This window comes from Elephantulus edwardii, unplaced genomic scaffold, assembly GCF_000299155.1.
Source record: "Elephantulus edwardii isolate Elephantulus edwardi_28Jun2011 unplaced genomic scaffold, EleEdw1.0 scaffold00113, whole genome shotgun sequence".
Lineage (NCBI taxonomy): Eukaryota > Metazoa > Chordata > Mammalia > Macroscelidea > Macroscelididae > Elephantulus > Elephantulus edwardii.
In genome coordinates, this window is record NW_006399863.1 from 9,518,156 (window position 1) to 9,538,473 (window position 20,318).

The 20,318-nt window shown below is 49.6% G+C and overlaps 2 protein-coding genes across 2 annotated transcripts in view; one reads left to right on the forward strand and one right to left on the reverse strand.

The window, feature by feature from the left end:
* NISCH (nischarin) overlaps nt 1–15,322 on the reverse strand; it is a 37,196-nt gene extending 21,874 nt beyond the window's left edge. Inside the window, exons 1-4 of the mRNA XM_006892297.1 lie at nt 15,096–15,322; nt 12,539–12,622; nt 11,651–11,833; nt 323–371 (exon numbers count right to left, since the gene is read on the reverse strand). Coding sequence (XP_006892359.1) covers nt 323–371; nt 11,651–11,833; nt 12,539–12,622; nt 15,096–15,188 — 409 coding nt within the window. The 5' untranslated portion in view covers nt 15,189–15,322. The remainder of the gene's footprint in view (nt 1–322; nt 372–11,650; nt 11,834–12,538; nt 12,623–15,095) is intronic.
* A 1,393-nt stretch (nt 15,323–16,715) lies between these two features.
* On the forward strand, nt 16,716–19,512 carry TNNC1 (troponin C type 1 (slow)). The gene is made up of 6 exons (XM_006892250.1): nt 16,716–16,739; nt 18,210–18,240; nt 18,479–18,625; nt 18,907–19,021; nt 19,259–19,395; nt 19,481–19,512. The coding sequence occupies exons 1-6, from the start codon at nt 16,716–16,718 to the stop codon at nt 19,510–19,512; spliced, it is 486 nt and encodes a 161-aa protein (XP_006892312.1).
* Nucleotides 19,513–20,318: the final 806 nt, after the last annotated feature.

A 20,318-nucleotide genomic window follows, 5' to 3' on the forward strand; every position in this document is an offset into this window, starting at 1 on the left:
ACCAGCAAGACTGTCTATAAACTAGGCCACCAGAGCGCCATCTAACTCTTTTAGGTAGGGACAAAAGAGTGATTGTCCAGAATGCCACTATGGGCTTTGGGATGCACCCCTGACCCTTGTCCTAAGATGAAGGACCACAATTTCTTGACCTGCCTTCCAGCATGGCAGGTAGGCTTGGCCATGGACCACAGATGGGGGGCATCCCCAGGGAGGTGGGCCCTGATTAGGACTCACTTGGCACATCCTGAAGGATAGAATTGGGTGCCCCTTCTGGCCACGCTGCGGGGCTGGGCAAGCTGTACTATTTGAGGGTGCCACATACCTTTTTCAAAGAGCTCCTCAGCCAGGGCTGCAGTGATGCCATTGACCTCCTGCCAAGAAAACCAAGCCTGCAGTTAGAACAGTCCCTGGGGTTAGCACACTTCCTGCTAATGACCCCCTCTGCTCTTACAACAGTTGGCTCTCCATAAAGTTAAACAGAACAGAGGAGCAAACCTATAATGAAGCTTACAATGGGAAACACAGTAATTTCTACTTCTACAGATGGTTCCTGAAAAGCAGCAGAATCTCTCTAGAGTAATGCCAGACAAGGGAGTTCAGGGGGCCTAGTGATAAGAAACTGCGCTGCAATGCCAAAGTCACGCAGTTCAAATCCACCAGCTGTTCCACGGGCAAAGAAGGATGGGTAATCTCCTCCTGTGTGATTCACTGACTTTAAAAACTCAACAGAATGGGTGGGGAGGAGGGAGAGGAGGAGAGAGAAAAAAATGTGCAACAATGAATGAATGAAAATCCAAATTTTTGGTGAACTTTCATTAAAATCACAATTTAAAAAAAACAAAAAACCCAACATAAAACCTGATACATTCAATTAACCATCACAAACAAACAGAAACCTGCTGGAGGACAGGCTATGGCTTGGTTTCATCTCCACAGCACACGTCAGACACGTACACAAGAGCCACAAGAGCATTGGCTGGGGGGAGGGGGTCTGTGCACAGGAGGTTGGCAGCGAACCCAGGAGCCCCAAGACTCGCCCTCGGACTGGAAGCAGCGGAGAGGAAGTGCTGACTCTTCTAGAAAGAGTGCTGACTCTTCTTATCATCCTGGTGGGACAGTGAAGGGCCTCCCAGGGGCAACCCTCACTGATAGTGTGGCCACTTTGACTTTCTCTCAAGTTCCAAAAGCGTCTCGGGAAAGAACAAATGCTTGTTCTCAAACAGCTCCAGCTTTAGAACAGTAAAGGCTCAGCCCCTGGGTCACCAGAAAGGTAGACAATGAAGATGTCCCCTTTAAAAGAGCCGATGAAGGAGGTATATGACAGGAATGAGTCTACAGGTGTATGAACTGCTGACCTGCTGCTCGTGCTGCGCTGGGTTGGCCCAAGTGCTCCGCCTGTACTGGGACATTCAACCCTCCTTTCACCCACACGAAGAAGATAGACTGTCTCCTAAACCTGGCTTCAGAGATGAGCAAATCAATGTGAAGAGATGCGGTGACTCCCCAGTATCACATTACTGAAAGACAGCCAGGGGTCCCTGGGTGATATGAATGGACAGCATGCTTGGTTACTGACTGAAATTGGGGAAGGCTTAAGTCTACCCAGAGACATCTCGGAAAAATGGCCTGGAAACCAGTTTCTGAAACTGCAATACAGAAGATTCTCCTCGGACTCACTTCAGGAGTCGGAGTTGACTCAAAGGCAGTTGGTTTAAAAAAATAGCAGCCATGCTCTCAACCCCGAGGCGCCTCTCTGCAGAGTCAACCACCTCAGAACCGCAGTGGCGTTAACTGTGGGGTGGGCAGGGCCCCGGAGGCCCTCAGCCTCACACGCCGCAGGTAAGAATTCTAACTAACTGGCAGATGGTGGCTAACTGGCCTTTTCGTAAACAGGTCCAGATGGCGGAGATGCAAAACTCAAGAGGACACCAACACTCGCATCTCCCACGTTTGTGTGAGGCTCAGAGTGGCAGGAGTGCCAGTCCCTCCCTTGTTTTTCTCTTTGGGTGTTTGTTCTGATTACCTTTTATACAGAATGAATAATGTGACGGCTGCTCATCGGCTGCAAAGGCATCAGGTCTGAGACAGCCTTTCGGCTTTGTTCACAGTGATTTCCTGGACATGGGCAGATTGCAAAAGGCCAGGCTGTTGCATCTGTACTTCTTTTCCTTTGTGAGTTCTGTGTGTGGTCTCTTCTCCTATTCCAAGACTATAAAAATGTGCTCATTTTCTTGTGGCACTTTATAGTACTTTTTTTTTTTAAAAAAAAACCACCCAAAACCCAAAACCATGAGGTTTCTTTCTTGATCTGCTAGAGATTGCATTTTTATGGGGTGAGGGATAGCTCTGTTTTCTTTCACAAACAGACAGAAAGCCAAAGGGAGCAAAATGAGTAAACACAGCCCCTGAGTTAAGGGCTCAGAGCCTGGCAGGGATGTGGACGCAAGGGGTAAAGGGAGCCAGAGGGACAAAGTAGGCTCTGAACACGGAAGGGCTCCAGCCAGAGGAGACAGGAGGCCTAGGCTCGCTCTCAAGTTCAGCTTCAGTTTCTCTGCAGCAACTTAATGCAATGCTGTTTTCCTTGGCAGCTGTGAGGGACTGAAGCTTAGGAAGAATTTGGAATGAAGCAATGGCTTGCTTCTTTATAGAGAACTTTGAGAATCAAGTCTTGTCCACAAATCTGTTTCAGGCCTCCTTGTAGTCAGACGTGCCCAGAGGGCCCTTCAGATAAAATTCCCCAGTTCCACTCCCCATTCCCCCCAACGAGCAGCTCCTGACTCCAGAGGCACCCTTACTTACACTGGGGCTCCTGTGAGGGCAAAGGCCCCCTCCATCCACTCACTAGTCCCCACAGTCTTGCCCCCTCCACAATCCTCATCATTCAACACAGCCCTTTTTTTGCCAGTCAGCTGGCCTTAAATCACAAAGAATATGGAGAAAACCCACCCTTGCTTGATAGCAGCTCTCCTAAGGGATGGGCTGGGATTCCCTGAAAACACATGGAGGAAAAGGCTTGCGATTAAGCAAGAGAACAAGTTTTTCACTTCTGAGGAATTTAAAAATGACAAACTCTGTAACAATTTCCCTTCCCTAGCTCTTCAGGGCACAGACAATGTGCTGGGCACCACACTGCCACAGCCTGCTCTGGCAACACTTCCTGCTGCTCTCCAGACAGTATCTTCATCACGGAGACTCTTAGCCAGAGTGAAACAAAGGGCTGCTTCAGCCCCAAGATCTGAGCAGCAGACTCCTCAGTGAGCTGTCTTGTTTGCTCCCTTAGAGGATTCTGGTTAAAGTGGATGCTGGTCCCCCATCCTGTCCCAGACCGGACAATGAGGCCTCTGAAGCTCCCAGCTCCAGCCTATGCTCCCAGCTCACCTCCCCACATGCCCTACCTGTGCTGAAGGGGCTTGGATCCTCACAGAAAATAAGGCTGGGGTCCCTACACTGAGTTCTGGGGGTATCACAAGGCTCTGAATTGAAATGCATTTTATAACATTTCAATAATTTTTTAAAAAGACATTATTAGTTTGGTTCAAAAACTGTAATGTAACATGCTCCTCAAAATATGCTACAGACCAGATGGATAGCACCCTCGATGCCAAAGTCAAGCGTGTGGTTAGAGAGGAGGATGAACTTGCAAAGTGGTGGCACACAACTGCCATTCAAATTGAGCTCCTCGATGTAAATGCCCAAGGACGCCCCACCGCACAGACACCTGCACCTAATTAAAGGCCCCACGTCAGTCCTCATGGTTTCTGCTTGGACAGGCTTGAGGCCAGTGTGCTCTTCAGTGGGGTATTAACAAGGGTCACTCACTGATACCACCAGGTGTGGTTTAGAAATATCTGCGAAGTGCCCTTTTATTTCACCACTGAGGTGAGGCATTCAGCAGGAGTTAGATACACTGCATTTTGACTTAATTCCTGTATTCATGTGTCGCTTCAGTCCTTGGTAACAAAAGCAAAAGAAGAGTGTTACATTTGGAAAATCTGCTGTCAAGGACCTTTCAAAAGGCTGAAATGCAACAATGATGTTTAAAAACTAGGGTGGCACTTGTTCCAAGTCATGGTATTTTCGATTATTTCTTTTGCATCTGAAAGTTGGACTAAAGGATAACAGAAGTGGTGTTGGAGAAGAGTAGCGAATATACCAAGGACTGTCAAAAAAAACCAAGTCTGTTCTGGAGAAAGTGAAAGCAGGGCGCTCTGTGGAGGCAAGTCTTTGGAAAAAAGACAAATGCTTGGTAAGGTGGAAGGTTGTTTTAAGAGAGGAAGACCTTCAACAAGATGGATCGCCATGGTGACTGTTAACAGTAGGCTCAAGGATCAGCTATGGTGAAACGGTCAGGATAGGGCAGGGTTCAGATTGGTGGTTCACAGGGTCGCTGAGTCATCCTCTGCTCGACGGAACCTAACACCGAGGCTGCCGTGGGATGGCAGCTGTTCAATCCCTGCTCCAAATGTAAAAGTTTAAAAGGTATTCTTAAAAAAAAAAAAAAAGGCATTCTTGTCTTGGCTAATTGCCTTTAAAGTAAGAAAAACAATTCTCAAGAGTGCTCAGTGTGTTTCTTCATGAGGACAGCACAGAACTGGCAGGCGCTGGTGAGCCCCACCACCTGTCCGGTACTTTTCCGAGCCACCGTCTCCACCATCATCACAAGGCCTTTCGAGCTCACAGGGAACTGAGGTCCAGAGGGGGTTAAATGACTGAGCTGGAATCAGCTTCTGGGAAGCAGAAGGGCTGGGAAGAGAAACTCAGCTCTAGCCGTCTCTATGATGTCAACTATTATGTCTTATTCTAAAAAGGTTGGCTGATGTTCTCTGCGGGATGCCATGTCATGAGAAACATCTGCTCGCAAGGCTCTGGCCCGGGTCTGCTGTGGAGGGTCCAGGAGCCCCAGGCCACAGTTCTGAGACAGCACAGCATGTCTGATGACAGTGTGTCCCCTTACCTATGGTGAGAAATCACCATGAAAGGATCCCTACCTTACACACTGATCACAAAAATCAACTCAAAATGGATCCAAGGCTTATGCTGGGAAACTAAAATGACAAAACTCCAAGGGGAATATAAAGGTGTAAATGTTTGTGACCTTGAATTAGGCAATGACTGCTCAGATACACAACACCAGCAGCATGAGTGACTGTATGAAAAATAAAGTTGAACTTCATCAAAAGAAAAAAAACCCTTTTGTGCTTCCAAGGACACTATCAAAATGTGAAAAGATAACTTACGGGGGGTGGGGGGGTGGTGATCTTTACAGGTTATGTATTTGAGAAAAGATTAAAATCTACACTGTTGTTGCTGCTGTCATGTGTCATCAAGTTACCTGTTACTCACTGCAACCCTATGTATTATATAAGAAATGAACATAAGTCTTAAAAAAGAAACACTTCAATTAAAACGTTAAGCAGAAGACCTTAACAGACATTTCTCCAAAGACACAGGAACTATCAACAGGCATGTGAAAAGATGGTCAACATTATTAGTTAATAAAGAAGAGTAAATCAAACCTACAATGACCCTTGGGCCTATGGCCCTTAGACACCTCTCAAACCTACAGCTGACCTCACCCTAGGTGACCAACTTTCACTCAAGTGTAGGGGGACCTATAGAGAGAATAATGACTTCCAGAGAACCTACTCCTCAGAATAATAAAATATGCGAGACCAGGAAGGCAATGTTTGCCCAAAAGCAAAGTTGATAGTGTAAAGACAGACAAACGGAAAGAAGGAACCCAGGGAGGAAGTGGAAAGAACTCTGTTACATTGAGGGGATGGCAATTAATGTCATGAAACATAGTATATATAAATTGTTGAATATGAATCCAGTATCACACAAATTGCAGTAAGATGTTTTTAAAAAACTAAAACCCCACAAAGAGGTATCACTTCACTCCTACTAGTAACATGAGCTCTGAAGGCCTTGTTGTTATGTGCCGTCAAGTCGCCTGCAACTCATAGCAACACTATGTACAACAGCCCTACACCCTGCTCTATCCTGTGCCAATCTTATTGTCTCTGACAGAACTACCCCCATTACCCCAGTCACTGAATCAATCTACCTCATCGAGGGTCTTCCTTTCCTGCGCTGTCCCTCTACCCTCCCAGGCATGACGTCCCTCTCCAAGGACTGGTCCCTCCTTGCAACATGTCCAAAGTATGTCAGACGAAGCTTCAGAATCCTCGCCTCCAAGAAGCAGCCTGGTCTCACCCTCTCTAGGATGAACCTGTTCGTTCTCCTAGCCGTCCATGGTATATTCAATGCTTTTCTTTTGAACCACAGCTCAAAGGCACCAATTCTCCTTTGATCATGGTAAGGAATTGTGTTGCTAACACAAAGACACAGTTTTCCACCAGCTGCTCCAAGGCAGAAACATGGGAAATCTCCTCTCGTGCGATTTACTGCCTCTGAAAACTGGCAGGAGGATCAGCTGTGGGTTGGTTTTAAATCGATGGAGTTAGGATCCAAAAGACAGATAACAAGTGTTGGCTGGGCTGGAAAAAATGAGGAAGTCTCACATAATGTTGATGGAAACAGAAGAGAATACAGTTGCTTTGGAAAAACAGCTTGATGTTATGTGCCACCGAGTCGCTTGCGACTCATAGCGACCCTATGTACAACAGCCCTAAACCCTGCTCTATCCTGTGCCAATCGCACTGCCTCTGACACACCCATCCCGATTACCCCAGTCACTGAATCAATAATCCACCTCATAGAGGATCTTCCCCTCTTGTGCCGTCCTTCCACCCTCCCAAGCATGATGTCCCTCTCCAAGGACCTGTCCCTCCTTACAACATGTCCAAAGTATGTCAGATGAAGCCCCAGAATCCTTGCCTCCAAGGAGCAGCCTGGTTTAACCCTCTCCAGGATGAATCTGTTTGTTTTCCTAGCAGTCCATGGTACCCTCAATACTCTTCTCCAGCACCACAGCTCAAAGGCATCAATTCTCCTTCTATTCTTCCTAGTCATTGTCCAACTCTCTGATGCATAACAAGTGATTGCAAAGACCATAGCCTATATCAGACGCACCTTAGTCTCCAGAGTGACACCACAGCTCTTCAGTACCCTGGAGAGGTCCCTAATAGCAGGCTTTCCCATCACAATATGTCTTTTGATTTCCTGGCTACTGGTGCCAAGAGTGTTAACAATCTCAATCTCTTCACCATCCATCCTGATGCTGCCAATTGGTCCAGTAGTGAGAATCTTTGTCTTCTTGACATTGAATCTCAACCCATACTGAAGGCTGCAGTCTTTGACCCTCTGCAAGCAGGGTTGTGTCACCTGCATAACGTAGACTGTTAATAGATCTTCCACCAATCCTGACACCACACTTTTCCTCATAGAGCCCAGCCTCTCAGATAATCTGTTCTGCATACAGGTTGAAAAGGTATGGAGATAGGACACATCCCTGGCGTACACCTTTCCCAATTCTGAACTATGCAGTGCTTCCTTGCTCTGTTTTGACGACTGCCTCTTGGTCCAAGTATCTTCAAGTTTCTACACAATCCAGCAATTTCACTGTCAGGTAGAGACCCAAAGGAGAGAAAAACCGAAATCCTGCACATTCATGTTCATTGCAGCACTATGGAAAGAACCTCAATGTCTCCATATTGATGACTGGATAAACAAATTGTGATCTGTGCATAAATGGAAGATTATTTGGTCCACAGGGAGGGAGTTGAAAAACTCAAACTCATTGCTGTTGAGTTGGAACCAGCTCACCACAGACCCTCTAGCGGGTTTCCAAGGCTGGAAATCACACAGGAGGGGACTGTCCGTCTTTCTCCCTCACAGTCGCTGGTGGATTCGAACCACCAGATGAGTGGCCTTTGGGTATGGACTATGTCGCCAGAATTCTCTAAATAGATAATACACACCTATTAACAAGGGTGATAGGAAAGGCAATATACAATATAGGAATGATTAACAAAATATCACTAAAGAAAGGCAAAATGGGGGGCGGTTAGAAAAAGTACAATTATATAGTGATTGTCGTTATGTGCTGTCCAGTCACCTGTGACTTAGTGACCCTATGTACACCACCTCTAAATCCTGCCCTATCCTAAGCCAGTCTCACTGACTCTGACACACCTAATCCCATCGCCACAGCTGTTGTGTCAATCCACCTCATCCAGGATCTTCCTCTCCTACATGGTCCCTCTACCTTTCCAAGCATGGATGTCCTTCTCCAAGGATTGGCCCCTTCTGGCCATGTGCCCAAAGTGTATGAGACAGAGTTTAAAAAGTCCTAGCCTCTACACCAAGGAGAAACTTGGTTTCATCTTCTCTAAGAACTATTTGTTTTCTTGGAGGTCATGGTATGTATGTTCAATGCTCTTCTCCAGCACAACTCAAGGGTATCAATTCTTCTGTCATCCCTAGTCATTGCCCAGCTCTCTGATCCATACCATATAATTGCGAAGACCATGGCCTGAATCAGGCGCACCCTAGTCTCTAGACTGACATCATTGCTCTCCAGTACTCTGGAGAAGTTCTTGACAGATTTTCCCTAGTGTAATTTGTCTTTTGATTTTCTGATTGCTGGTGCCAAGTTGATTGTAGAGCACAGCAAGGTGAAATTGTTAACAACCTCAATCTCTTCTTCCATCTATCTATCATAGTGCTGCCAATTAGCCCAGTGGTAAGAATCCTTTGGTAACATAGAAATTAATGCTATAGAATAACGTGATGAATAGTTGAATGAAAAATCAATTTGTTTTGTAATCTTTCACCCAAATTTCATTTTTTTAAAAAACCTAACAAAAAAAGAACTAAAATATTAAGTCTTAGAGACATGTAAGTGAAAGAATCTACTCATAAAAGGCCACGTATTACAGGACTCCATTTATGTACAAAGTGTTCTGTACAGAGAGAGGCTATTAGAGTTTTCTACAAAAGTAGATTAGCAGTTGCCAGAGGTGGATAGATTTCTTTCTAGGGTGATGAAAATGTTCTGGAATTAGATAGTTGGTGATGCTTCCAGAGCTCTGTGAACATGTGAAAAACCTCTGAATTGTACATGTAAAGTAGGCTAACAAAGCACACCCCACAGGCAGAGTTCCCTGTGTCCATCCTGTCCAATGTCAGCCTCATAAGAAGTGAAGCGTATCTGGAAACTTCTTAGAGAGAACACAGATGGGACAAAGGTTAAGAGAAGTGTTTCCAAGAGAACTTCCAGCCTGTACAAAAGGCTGACAAAACCCTTTCATTTGCTGTTACGAGCCATCCAGTTGGAACTGACTCAGAGCTGACCCTCCATGAATTTTCAGAGGCTGTAAATCCCACAGGAGATTTCCCATCTTTTTCCCCATGGAGCTGGCTGGTTGAGTCAAAGAGCATGCCTCTGGGTTGGTACCACTAGGCCATCAGAGCTCCCTGACACGTCTTCTGGGTCTTGTTCATTCAAATCCAGTTGAAGATCTAAGCTAGTAGTTTTCAATGGGGACAAATAGCAGCTAGTAGTTTTCAACAGGGACAACTACGTCTCCCAAGGGGACATCTGATAATATCTGGAGGTATTTTTTGATTGCCATTACGGGCAGGAGGAGAGCTTTAGTGGGTGAGGCCAGGGATGCTGCTGTATGACAGGTCCCTACATCAGCCCAAAATGTCTACAGTGCTGAGGTTGAGAACCCCTGAACTAATGTAATGACGGGTAATTTACTTTAAAATTCATGCTTTTATCACAAACCAAGCCCTCTTTGGTAGTTGTTGTTACATAATGTGGAGTCGGAACTGACTCATAGCTGACTCTCCAGTAGGTTCAAGAGGCAGTAAATAGTATGAGAGGAGTTTGCCCCATCTTTCTTCTGCAGAGCAGCTGGTGGATTCAAACTGTGGGCCTGTCAGGTTGGCAGTGGAACCCCTTACCATTAGGTCACTAGAGTTTCCTATCTGATAGTATGAACAAATTATGTCCTAACTGCTCCAAACAGTCGAGTGTACCCAAGCCTGCATCCCCAGCACAGCCCAGCCCCAGGCGCACAGAGGCAAACCTATCACAGACAAGCACCCCAGGCTTCTTTGGGCTCCGAGCTGTGCAAACCTAAGAGAGTCAGGGATAACATTCCTTTTAACCTCTCTTCACAAACCAGGTCTGAATTAACGAATGACACTTTCAAAGGGACACTTACTGAGTTTCATCCTTAGACTGCTAAAAGCTTTCTTGAAATGCATTCTTCCTTAAAATACTTACCAGTAAAGGACACGAGATGTGTATTAAGAAGTGGACATTTTTTCCTCACATAAGGAAACACAATATAATTTTAAATAGTAAAAGGCTGTTGACTATGTGCAGTGCTGATACATGCTCTGATCCAAAGCACAGATATATATCCATGAGTAAATCCCACCTTTCCCCACATGGCTCCTGCAAGCGCAGTGGGCCAATGCGACAAATATCATTCCAACTCCAGGACCTATTTAGTACTTCAAGTAAACTAGCTGTCTTCTTTCGAAAATACTTCAAGAAGATTACAGACTTAGAAACTCTCTGGAACATTCTACTTTGTCCTCCAGGGTCACTGTGAGATAAGATCAATTTTGATGGCAATAGGTCATATCACTTTGGTGTAGAATTGTCTATAATTCTCAAAGCTAAACAGATCCATGTAAATGTTATCTTTTTTTTCTGGAAAAATGAGACCATACTCTGTTTACCATATTACTACTTCCTTTTTCCATTTGCTGTTAAGTACCGTCAAGATGAAACTGACTCAGAGCTGACCCTCCGCCGGGTTTTCAGAGGGGCAGTAAATTGCACAGGAGGCAAATTGTGCATCTTTCTCCTGCAGAGCAGCTGGGAGATTCGAACCACATGCGTCTGGGTTGACAGAGCAACCCCTGGCCACCAGAACTCCTTTTACCCATTTAGTAATATACATATTCTCTATTTCCCCCACAGCTCCACTGTCCTTCTGCAGGCAGCATGCCATTCAATTGTATGGCTCTACTCTTCTTTTTCAAATCTTCTCCTGTTGGGCATCTGAACTGCCTTCAGTGTTTTGCTACTGTACACAATTCTTTATACCCCGCGCCTTTCTGCAGGTGCTTGATTTTATTCACTGCTAATCTACCCTCCTTGAAGTCTCATGATTACTCACCTGCCACCAGTTAGTTGTCCATCAAAGTTGTCTCTCCACCCTGGGTGACTGCAGAATTGCTCTATGAGTCACTGCTCCAGGAAGGGGGCTCCACCTCAGTACCCTTGCAGCATGGAGCCAGACCATGGGCCCCAAGATGGAAATATTCTCCACTGAAGACTGATCCCATGCACTAATTAAGCCTGAGTTGTAAACCAACAACTGAGTAATACTCTATACCCAGTGTTAGCTCTATTTCAAATCTACCTCTAATCCAACCCCATCCATTTGGATAGAAACCTGGCTTAAAACACCTGGCAGGCCATTTTTTGCTAAAATGCCATGTGGTGAAGGAAAACTTCGGCCTGGCCACCTAATTTAGGGCAAATCTACTGATGAACATGGCTGTGCCCACACCTTATTCCTAGCTGGAATGGTGTTCCTCCCCCTTCCAATCTCAGGGATAAACTCCAGCCCACCTCTCTCCAAAGCTGAGGTTGCACTGTGCGCCTGGGTGCTTGTGGGTTTGCCAACAAAGAAGAAAACCCCTGAGAGGAACTTACATAGAAATGAAAATGCAAGAAGTGTGCTAACGCTCTGGGGGCCACGCTGGGGAAGGTGGCCAGGAGCGTCTGCAGGTAGACCTCCAGATCCTTCTCCCTCTTCTCCACCAAGGTCTTCGAGTTCTTCCCAATTATCTTCTTGGGTGGTAACAGGTTTTTATCAATCTTCTTCTCTGCAACAAGCTGTATGGAAACGCAAGCTTGTCAACTACAGGCCAAGAGATGCTGGCTGGGGTGTGAGGCAGGCAGGCTGAGGATGGGGGTTTGTCACAGCTTCCACCTTCCCTCCCAAAAACATTATCGAGCTGTGCAATCTGGGAAATGAACTCTTCAAATCCAACTGCTATTGAAATACCAACAAAATGAGGAACTCCATCTAGACTTTCTGGAGACATCCAGAAAAGGAGCACTTTTGGGTCTTAAAGCTGTCACCTTTAAACCCCGAGTAAAAACCAAGCAATGTGGTGGCCTCGCTCTCTTTAAAAGGCTTCCACTGCACAGGACCCAGAAGAAGGCAACTCTCTCTCTAAAAGCAAAGAAAGAAATGAAACCATGGCCAAATATTAATGTATGGGCTTTGGAACAGCTAGAGTTAGATGGAACAAGTTCAAACCTGTCCCCTCTTTGGGAAACTGCCCCATCATCTCACATTAAGTGAGGTCTGCCAATCTCAAAAAATAAAGTTCACATTTGCTCTGCACAGCCTGGAGTTGAATTCCTTGGGTCTGCCAGCTCTTTTGCCATTTACATCAACAAACTGGTTTATTCAAGAAAGGAACAACAGGCATGGGGCCTGTTTTATCATAAAACTACTACGTGGCACGATGGAAACCTGGTGTAAGAGCCCCAGCGTCCTGGAGATACAGGTGCCCAGCTCTTCAGGGTTACCTTTTCATGCAGGTCATGGAAGTTGCTGTAGCGGTGCTTGACTGTCCACTCATGGTTGCCATCAGTGACTTGTATTATATAAACCTGAAAGGGAAAACCAACAGTTCTTGTGGCAAGGGGAGGCAGCCAGCTAGAAGGACCTTCCGCTCCCCTGCATAACAGCTACAGGGCACAGGGACCTTGCAGCCAGAGTCAGGTTGCTCCTACCTACCAGCCTCTGCACCCGAGCCTTGGTGAGCCGCAGGGCCTGCTCTCAGCCCTAGCACCAGGGCTAGCAGACACATGGGACAAGCCTGTGGCTCCATCCACAATGGGATGTGAGGGATAGCTCTAATCTGTCAAGCCACCTCTTTTATCTCTTGCCTCCTCCAGCTAGTTCAAAGCCCAGTTTAACTTGAGCTTCAGGCAAGGGTACCCTTTCCCAAGGAAGCAGAACAGGGCCAGGCCTGGCAGAGCCACCTTTTCCATTGTACTTCTTCCCAGGTGCCCTGACTACATCCTGGAAGTGAGTCTTCTTTCCAGCCTTTTTAACTGTTTCATGGCTGTGTTTACTGCTGCTGAGCCAGGAGTCAAGGCTATATAAAGCCAAGGGGGAAGACACAGGACAACAAGCCCTCACAAGAAGCAATATAGCTTAGTGAGGAAGGATATGGGCTGTGCAGAGAAGAAGACCCAGGTTCAAAACCGGATTCCGCCATTCACTGGCGGTGGGACAATATGCAAGTGACTACCTCTTTGAGCTTCAGTTCCTCTATCTTTGTGTGTGTGTGTGTGTGTGTACCCTCAAATTGGATCTCACTGATACAGGAGGAGATTGTCCCTCCTTCTCCAGCACATCATCTGGTGGATTCGAACCGCGTACCTCTAGGATTGCAGTGCAGCTTCTTGCCGCTAAGTTCCCCTATCTCAAATCTGATAGGTTTAAGGATTAAATGGAGTCTCTGGTTAGTGCAACTTGTCAGCATGCATAGCTGATAACTGCAAGGCTAAGAGGGTGGGAGTCCAACTCTACCCGGAGGTGCCCCAGAAAAAAGGGCTTAAGATCTACTGCTGAAAAACCAGTCACTGTAGATTTCTACCCTGATGGTCACAGGGTCACCAGGGGTCAGAGTCAAACAAGATAATGCATGTGAAGTACGTAGTGCAGTGTTCACATGTAACGTAGTGCAGTGTTCACACGTAACAAGTGTTTTTTAAAAAACGGAGGAGTTAGTAATATTCAGATCTGCACACCCAGAGACAAATGAAGGTGGGATTAGCCCGGAATGGCTTCTATCTGAAAGAGGGGCTCAATCCTGAAGAAACAAGGGCTGACGGGGCTAAGAGTTTTTTATCTGCGTGGACTGTCCTGAATGCAGCCCATGAGTGATGGCCAGTCGTCACAGCTTGCAGAGCTCACCATTCACCTGGAGCTGGCCTCCAGGTCCTCTTTCCCGCCCCTCTGCAGCACACACGGAAGGGGGAGGAGAAAATCACCAGCTCCACCAAAGCCCAGAGAAGCAGCCATTTCTCCAGGGCTGGAGCCTGTTGCTCAAGGACCCGCCCCCAGCCCCTCTTCCCATTCGGGCAGCTTCTCTTCTCCTCCCCCCAAGAAAACCCGAAAGATCTAGAAGAATAGCCCCCAGGAGGGGGTTAGGATAGGGGCCAAGGGGGTGGAGCAACGAGGAAAGGGTAGGGCCACCCCTTTCTACTTTCCATCCTTTGGGAACAAAGAACAGGAGCCCGGGAGGTGCTCGGTGCACCCCCACCCCAGGACCAGTCCCTGCCAGGCAATCTGCCAGGTGTTCATACTCCAAAAGGAACACCATCCAAGCCTACACCCCCCATTTTCTGCCTTCACCTCCCCCATAGTCTACAGGGTGCGTGCGTGCGTGCGCAATTCACTGCTTCCTTCTCATCGCAGCTTAAAGAGATGAAGCCCTTTAAGATTCCAGGGGTTCTGGACTTCAGCTCTTAGCCCTGATTCCCCTATTTCTGCACCCCATTTTTATCTCACGAGACCCCCCCAGAGCCTGGAACCCCAGATCCTCCCCACTTACCTATCATCACACATCTTCCCCTCTGCCCCACCTCTTTCTTTCCAAAGGATGCCCTGATCGATCTTCTTCCCAAGATTCCACTCATCAGTCTCCCCCTCCCCAGTCCTTCTCCTCCAGGACCCTGTGGATCCGCCATCACGCCAGCGAAGTCCGTGCTCCCCTCCAGGCCTGAAAGCTCTAGAAGGGCCTCCGCCCCATCCTGGGGCCCCTCCCCAAACCCCCCTTATTCCCTGATTGCTCCCAACGCGAACCTCCATTTCCAATCGCGCATCTTTTTCTCAAACCCTCTCTGCAGGCCCTGCCCCCGTACCTCTCTCCCTCAGGACCCTCTGGATCTGGGGAGTCTGCACCATCTCCCCAGATCTGCTCATCCCAGGCCCCCTCCTCTCAATCGCAGATCCCTCTACCCCCGCCTCTTCGCCCTGCGGAGCGCAGACCACTTCCCCAGTCCCCGCGGGGAGGTCTCCGGGCTGCAGACACCACCCACGGTTCGGGCGCTCGCGTCCCCCCAAGCACACCGTGTACGTGTCCACAAGCTCGGAACCCACGACGCGCGCCTCCTTGGCCGGCTCGGCCTCCCGATCGGATCCGAAGCTGCGCGCCGCCGCCATCTCTCGGTCTCCACCGCCGCCGCCGCCCGGCGCAGACTGGCAGCAGCAGGAGGCGGGGTCAGCGTCCCACCGCCCCTCGGGCTCCGCCGCCCCCCGCCCCTACCAGGCGCCGCGCCGCCATCTTAGCCTGGCTGCCTGCTAAAGTCTAGGTCCCGCCCCGGCTCCGCCCACATCCCGCCCCGGCTCCTCCCTCAAGCGTGATTGCCAGCAGCCCTGAAGCTCCGCGCGTGCGCATGATGCTCGAGCTGGTTCGATTGCGTAATCGGTATCTGCTTTCTACCGCCTGCTTCGCTCTGCACGGCTCCAGCGATTCGGGGAAACTGAGGCTCCGGGCGGGAGTATCTCTGAGCTTTGCCCTTCAGTCCCTGGGAAAGAAAGACTGAAGGCTCCGCGCCTTCTGTGCTACCCGAAGCAAATAATTGTTCCATCCAGCTTCAATTTCCGCTTCTGGGAAAAGGGGTGCAAGATCCCTTCTCACCTGGCCTTTGGGCTCATTCTTACTAGGATTGGAGCGGAAGCTGGTTAAAGGGGAAGGTGCGCACTTAGCAGGGCCGAGCTGACTCCAGGTCTCCTCCCTGAGCTAGGCGATCTCTTTGTTCTCTGGGGAGACTCGAGTGGGTTAATCAAGCCGTTTCAGCCATGCTGGAGGCAGAGAGCCTCTGAATGAAGGCAGGGAGTAGAGTAGGGATAAGGAAAGGTATATATTGGCCACTATATCCAAGACCTCCAGGTGGTGTCCTGACAGTTCTAGAGAGAATTGACTGACCCAGAACGGGGCTACAGTACTGGAATGAGAGAGCCCAGGTCCAGAGAGGCAGCCCTGGAAGGAAGACAGACCTTGAAGAGAGGCTAGCTGGAGCCTAGAAGGAGGGTAGAGAGGGAACCAGCCTGGCAAAGGCATCTCTGTTTGTTAATTGACTATGTAGCTTACCCAAGCCCAAAGCTCCCACTGTTTTCCTTGGACAGAGAAGTCTGAGGCAGGTCTCCTCAGGCCCCCATGTATGAAGGACTCCAGACTACCACTCTAGAACGGATTAGCACTTACCCCCCTCCTTGCTTACTCCCTCTGTCCCAGGGATACTTGGTCTAAGGCCGGTGCTGTCTAGTCACTCAGACCTTGGGCAATTTGCCACCCTTCTGGAACCCTCAGTTTTCTTATCTGAAAAGTGAGAATAATAATGACCCCTTCACTAATTGGATAGGAAGTCCAGCTGTCTGTGTGGCCTCCTGGCCTGGTCTCACGTTTTCATTCATTTAAGAAACCTTTCTAAAGAGTCCCTGGGGACTGTAGGGTGGGGGTGGGGGTGCAGAGGAGGAGAACTGTGATTCTTGCAACCTTTCCTCTGCTCCTTGCCCAGAGCAAAGGACGCAGGGACTGACCAGCCTGAGATCACTAAGGCTAGGGGAGGGACTGCTGCACACAGGGGTGGGCTTTGCCCCTCCTGGTGGGAATGCGGTGAGGCAGGGCTATATAAGCCGAGGCTGAGGCAGCTGACAACCCCAGTAGCCTGTCTGCTAGCAGCCAGCATGGATGACATCTACAAGGCCGCGGTGAGGCACGGGGCTGGGGAGCTGGACCTACTGGGAGCTCACTTAGCTCTCAGTTAGGGATGGAGGATAAGGTTGCCTCAGGGAGGTGGTGGGGACTCAGGAGAAGCCCTGAGTGCTATCCCTACATGCCTCTTCCCTCAAGGGGACAGTGGGTCTGGTGTCTGAGGCAGACAAAGGGATGAAGGGGTTCAGGGTGTGGGAGAGAGTTGTCAGGTGAGGAAGTTGCCACTTTAGTGTCATATTTTCCCTTCTGTCACCAAGTGTCTTTTCTGTGTCACTGTCTTTCATCTGTGTGTGTGTGTATATATATTGTTTCCTCTCTTGGTCTCTGTCCCTTTCCCCCCTATCTCTCTCTAGCCTCTGCCAGTGTCTTCTCATCTCATCATTTCTGTTCCTCATCTCTGTTTCTTATACACTCTCAGTCCCCCAGCATCTCAGCCCCTGTAACCCTATGACTGACTGAAGATAGTTTGAACAGTGATGGGGTACTGGGGAAAATGGTTGTGAGGAAGGGGCTACAAAATCCAGATCCCGGGCTGGGAGGTGCTTTAGAGTTTGAAGCAGGGAAGGACAGGGCATGAGGGAGATTTAAGGAAGAGGGAAGGCACACAGAACCAAGGGCCCAGGCACCATCTGACCTGGCAGGTTCAGTGCTCAGTGGCTTAGCTGGGGGTGAGGATGAGAGAGGACTGCAGAGTGGTCACTGCAAGTCCCTGTGGCTTTCTTGGAGGGCTGGGAGCTTCAGATGCTATTCCACCTAGGGGATGGTGACCCCCTTACCTTACAGTTAAGGACATGCTGGTATAAGCAGCTGTCCTCAAGGGAACCCCTCCCTAGTCCCCAGAGCGGGGCCCAGTCCTGGGCAGGGAGGGGCTGCAGCTGGCTCAGGGTGCTTCTGCCTGTCCTGAGGACTCTGTGAGGCTGGGGGAGCCGGCCCTCCGCCCTGTGTCCATACAAGGCCTGGCGGGGCTAAGGACTAATTTTGGCTTCTGAGGCGGCACCAGCCGGCCAGGGGGCCAGATAACGCTGCTCCACCCCCCTGCGTGCCAGAGTCGCAGAACAATCACCAGGTTTAACTTTGTCACCAGTTAAAAATAGCACCATGGCCAGCCACCCTGGTCAGGTTACAGCGGGTGGGCAAAGCCACGTTGGTTTTATTGTCCCAACCTGAGAGACAGCTGTCCCTCAGGGCCATCCAGCTTGGGTTTCATCAGCAGAGCAGAGAGAGCAATGAGTGGTCACTAGCTATTGTTACTCAGGGTCACCTTGACCGTGGAGAGGGTGCCCTGGCCCTTGACACCCTGAGTGACATCAGCTGAGTGACCTCAGGACTTGGGGGGTGGGTCAGGGAAGGAGTACTGGGACCTCTGTTCTATGACCCAGGATAAGCCTGCCTGCTCTCAGCCTCAGTCTCCCACCTGCGGATGGTGGCCGAGGCCTGAGTCTGAGTGCTGGAATCCTCTTTTCTAGGTAGAACAGCTGACAGAAGAACAGAAAAATGGTGAGTTTTGCACAAGGAAGGATCAACAAGGCTGAGCAAAGGAAATATGGGGACCCTTTATCGGGAGAGGTCCAAGGCTGGAGGCCACAGGCTGGGCCACTCTCAGTGTGACTTCTAGGCCTTAGAGGGAGGTGGGCAGGTTGGCATGTGGCCCTGGGCATCTGCCCTTCCACATCCTGGCAGCTGAGCCCTAGCTGCTCTGTCCTGTTTCCCCACCCCACCCTGCCACCGGACACAGAGTTCAAGGCAGCCTTTGACATCTTCGTGCTGGGCGCTGAGGATGGCTGCATCAGCACCAAGGAGCTGGGCAAGGTGATGAGGATGCTGGGCCAGAACCCCACGCCCGAGGAGCTGCAGGAAATGATTGACGAGGTGGATGAAGATGGTGAGCCCCCCATCCTTCCAGACCTCCTTTCCAGCATCCCTCATGCATACCCCCAGCTTGTTGGGCCCTTGAGCCTTGCCTCTGCCCATTCTGCATTGGTGCCACTGAAGGGGCTACTTGTTCTGTTCGACCCTCGGTCATCCCATCCAAAAAGTGAGCATAATGTACCCACTTCTCCCTCAGAGCTGATGTGCAATGAGCACACCAGGGTCTGTTGTCAAGGATGGTGCCCGTAGTTTAGGCTGTCCTCCTCTCATGGCTGTCTTGCCACCCACCCCCAGGCAGCGGCACAGTGGACTTCGATGAGTTCTTGGTGATGATGGTTCGGTGCATGAAGGATGACAGCAAAGGGAAGTCTGAGGAGGAGCTGTCTGATCTCTTCCGCATGTTTGACAAGTGAGTTTACTTACCCTTGACCCCTGATCCTGACCTCAGCAGAGCTGGGAAAAGGCTCAGAGAGCCTTCTGGTTCCAGGACCTTGGAGTCTCTTGTCTCTGAGTCTGTGTGATGAGAGCGTGGGATGCACCATCTCCCAGTATCTCCTGCTATGTCTCCGGGGTCATGGGTGGAGATGCCCAAGGTCCTCTGTGACCCTGATGGGGACTCTTGAGACCCTCCTGACCCTTCCTGCAGGAATGCGGATGGCTACATTGACCTGGAGGAGCTGAAGATGATGCTGCAGGCCACAGGTGAGACCATCACAGAGGATGACATTGAGGAGCTCATGAAGGACGGGGACAAAAACAATGATGGCCGCATTGACTACGACGGTGAGCGAACCAGTGGGCTGGACCCCTTACCGCCCAGGCCTACACAGCCCCTGCCTCTGACCCACACCTGCCCCTCTCTCCACAGAGTTCCTGGAGTTCATGAAGGGCGTGGAGTAGGAGCTGACCCTCTCAGAGCTTCTGTGTCCATACCGAGTCCAGCGGGGCCTAGGGACGGGGCAGGGGCCAGGCTTCTAAGACCTGACGCTGTCCTCGACCCCTGGCCCTCCCTGTCCTCTCCTCCCCAATCCTATCCTGGGCAATGCAAATAAAGCCTTGCTTCTGGAGGCTGGTATCTGGACTTTTAGGGGGCTGTGGACTCCTGCCAGGGCCCATTCTTGCCCTAGTGACTATCCTGGGCATGCCTACCCTGAGCCTGCAGGCCTCTGCTAAGGATGCTTAGGTAGATAGACTCTGTTCTGTGCCTCCCTGGCTGATGCCCAGGCCCTGTCACCCATGAGTCAGCATCAGGGGTCTCTCATGGCCCAGGAATCTGTATTTCAGCAGGCCTTTGGGGGTCATTACACTGGTCAGGGTCCTCTATTAGTTGTAATACCTGGCTAGGCCATGGATGCCACTTGGCACAGCGGCAGCTCCAGCTCAATGCTGACAGGGGCAAACCTGTCGAGCCACTGGGGAGACCCAGCTGGCCCAGGGCTCCATCTGCTTGCTTCTCCTTCGGATTTTCTACCAGCAATATCAACCCCCAGAGGCTGAAGCTACTTAGCAGGACTTTGGGGCCAGAGAGGTGGGGTCAAGCTGTGTCCTCCCAGCCAAGGGCTCTGCTTGGTGGGCCATCTGAAGGAGTGTGATTTCCAGTCTCTGTGAGCCCAGAAAACAACGTTGGGGGTGCAATAGTTAAAATGCATGGTTGCTAACCTTAAGGTCAGTGATTCAAACCAACCAGCTGCTATTTTGGAAAAAGA

What these genes read in the sequence shown, in the direction of transcription:
- TNNC1 (XM_006892250.1), top strand. Translation starts at nt 16,716, where the DNA reads ATGGATGACATCTACAAGGCCGCG. An exon ending in GACAGAAGAACAGAAAAATG is followed by an intron (nt 18,241 to 18,478) that starts GTGAGTTTTGCA and finishes CACCGGACACAG; the next exon opens with AGTTCAAGGCAGCCTTTGAC. An exon ending in TGGCCGCATTGACTACGACG is followed by an intron (nt 19,396 to 19,480) that starts GTGAGCGAACCA and finishes CTCTCTCCACAG; the next exon opens with AGTTCCTGGAGTTCATGAAG.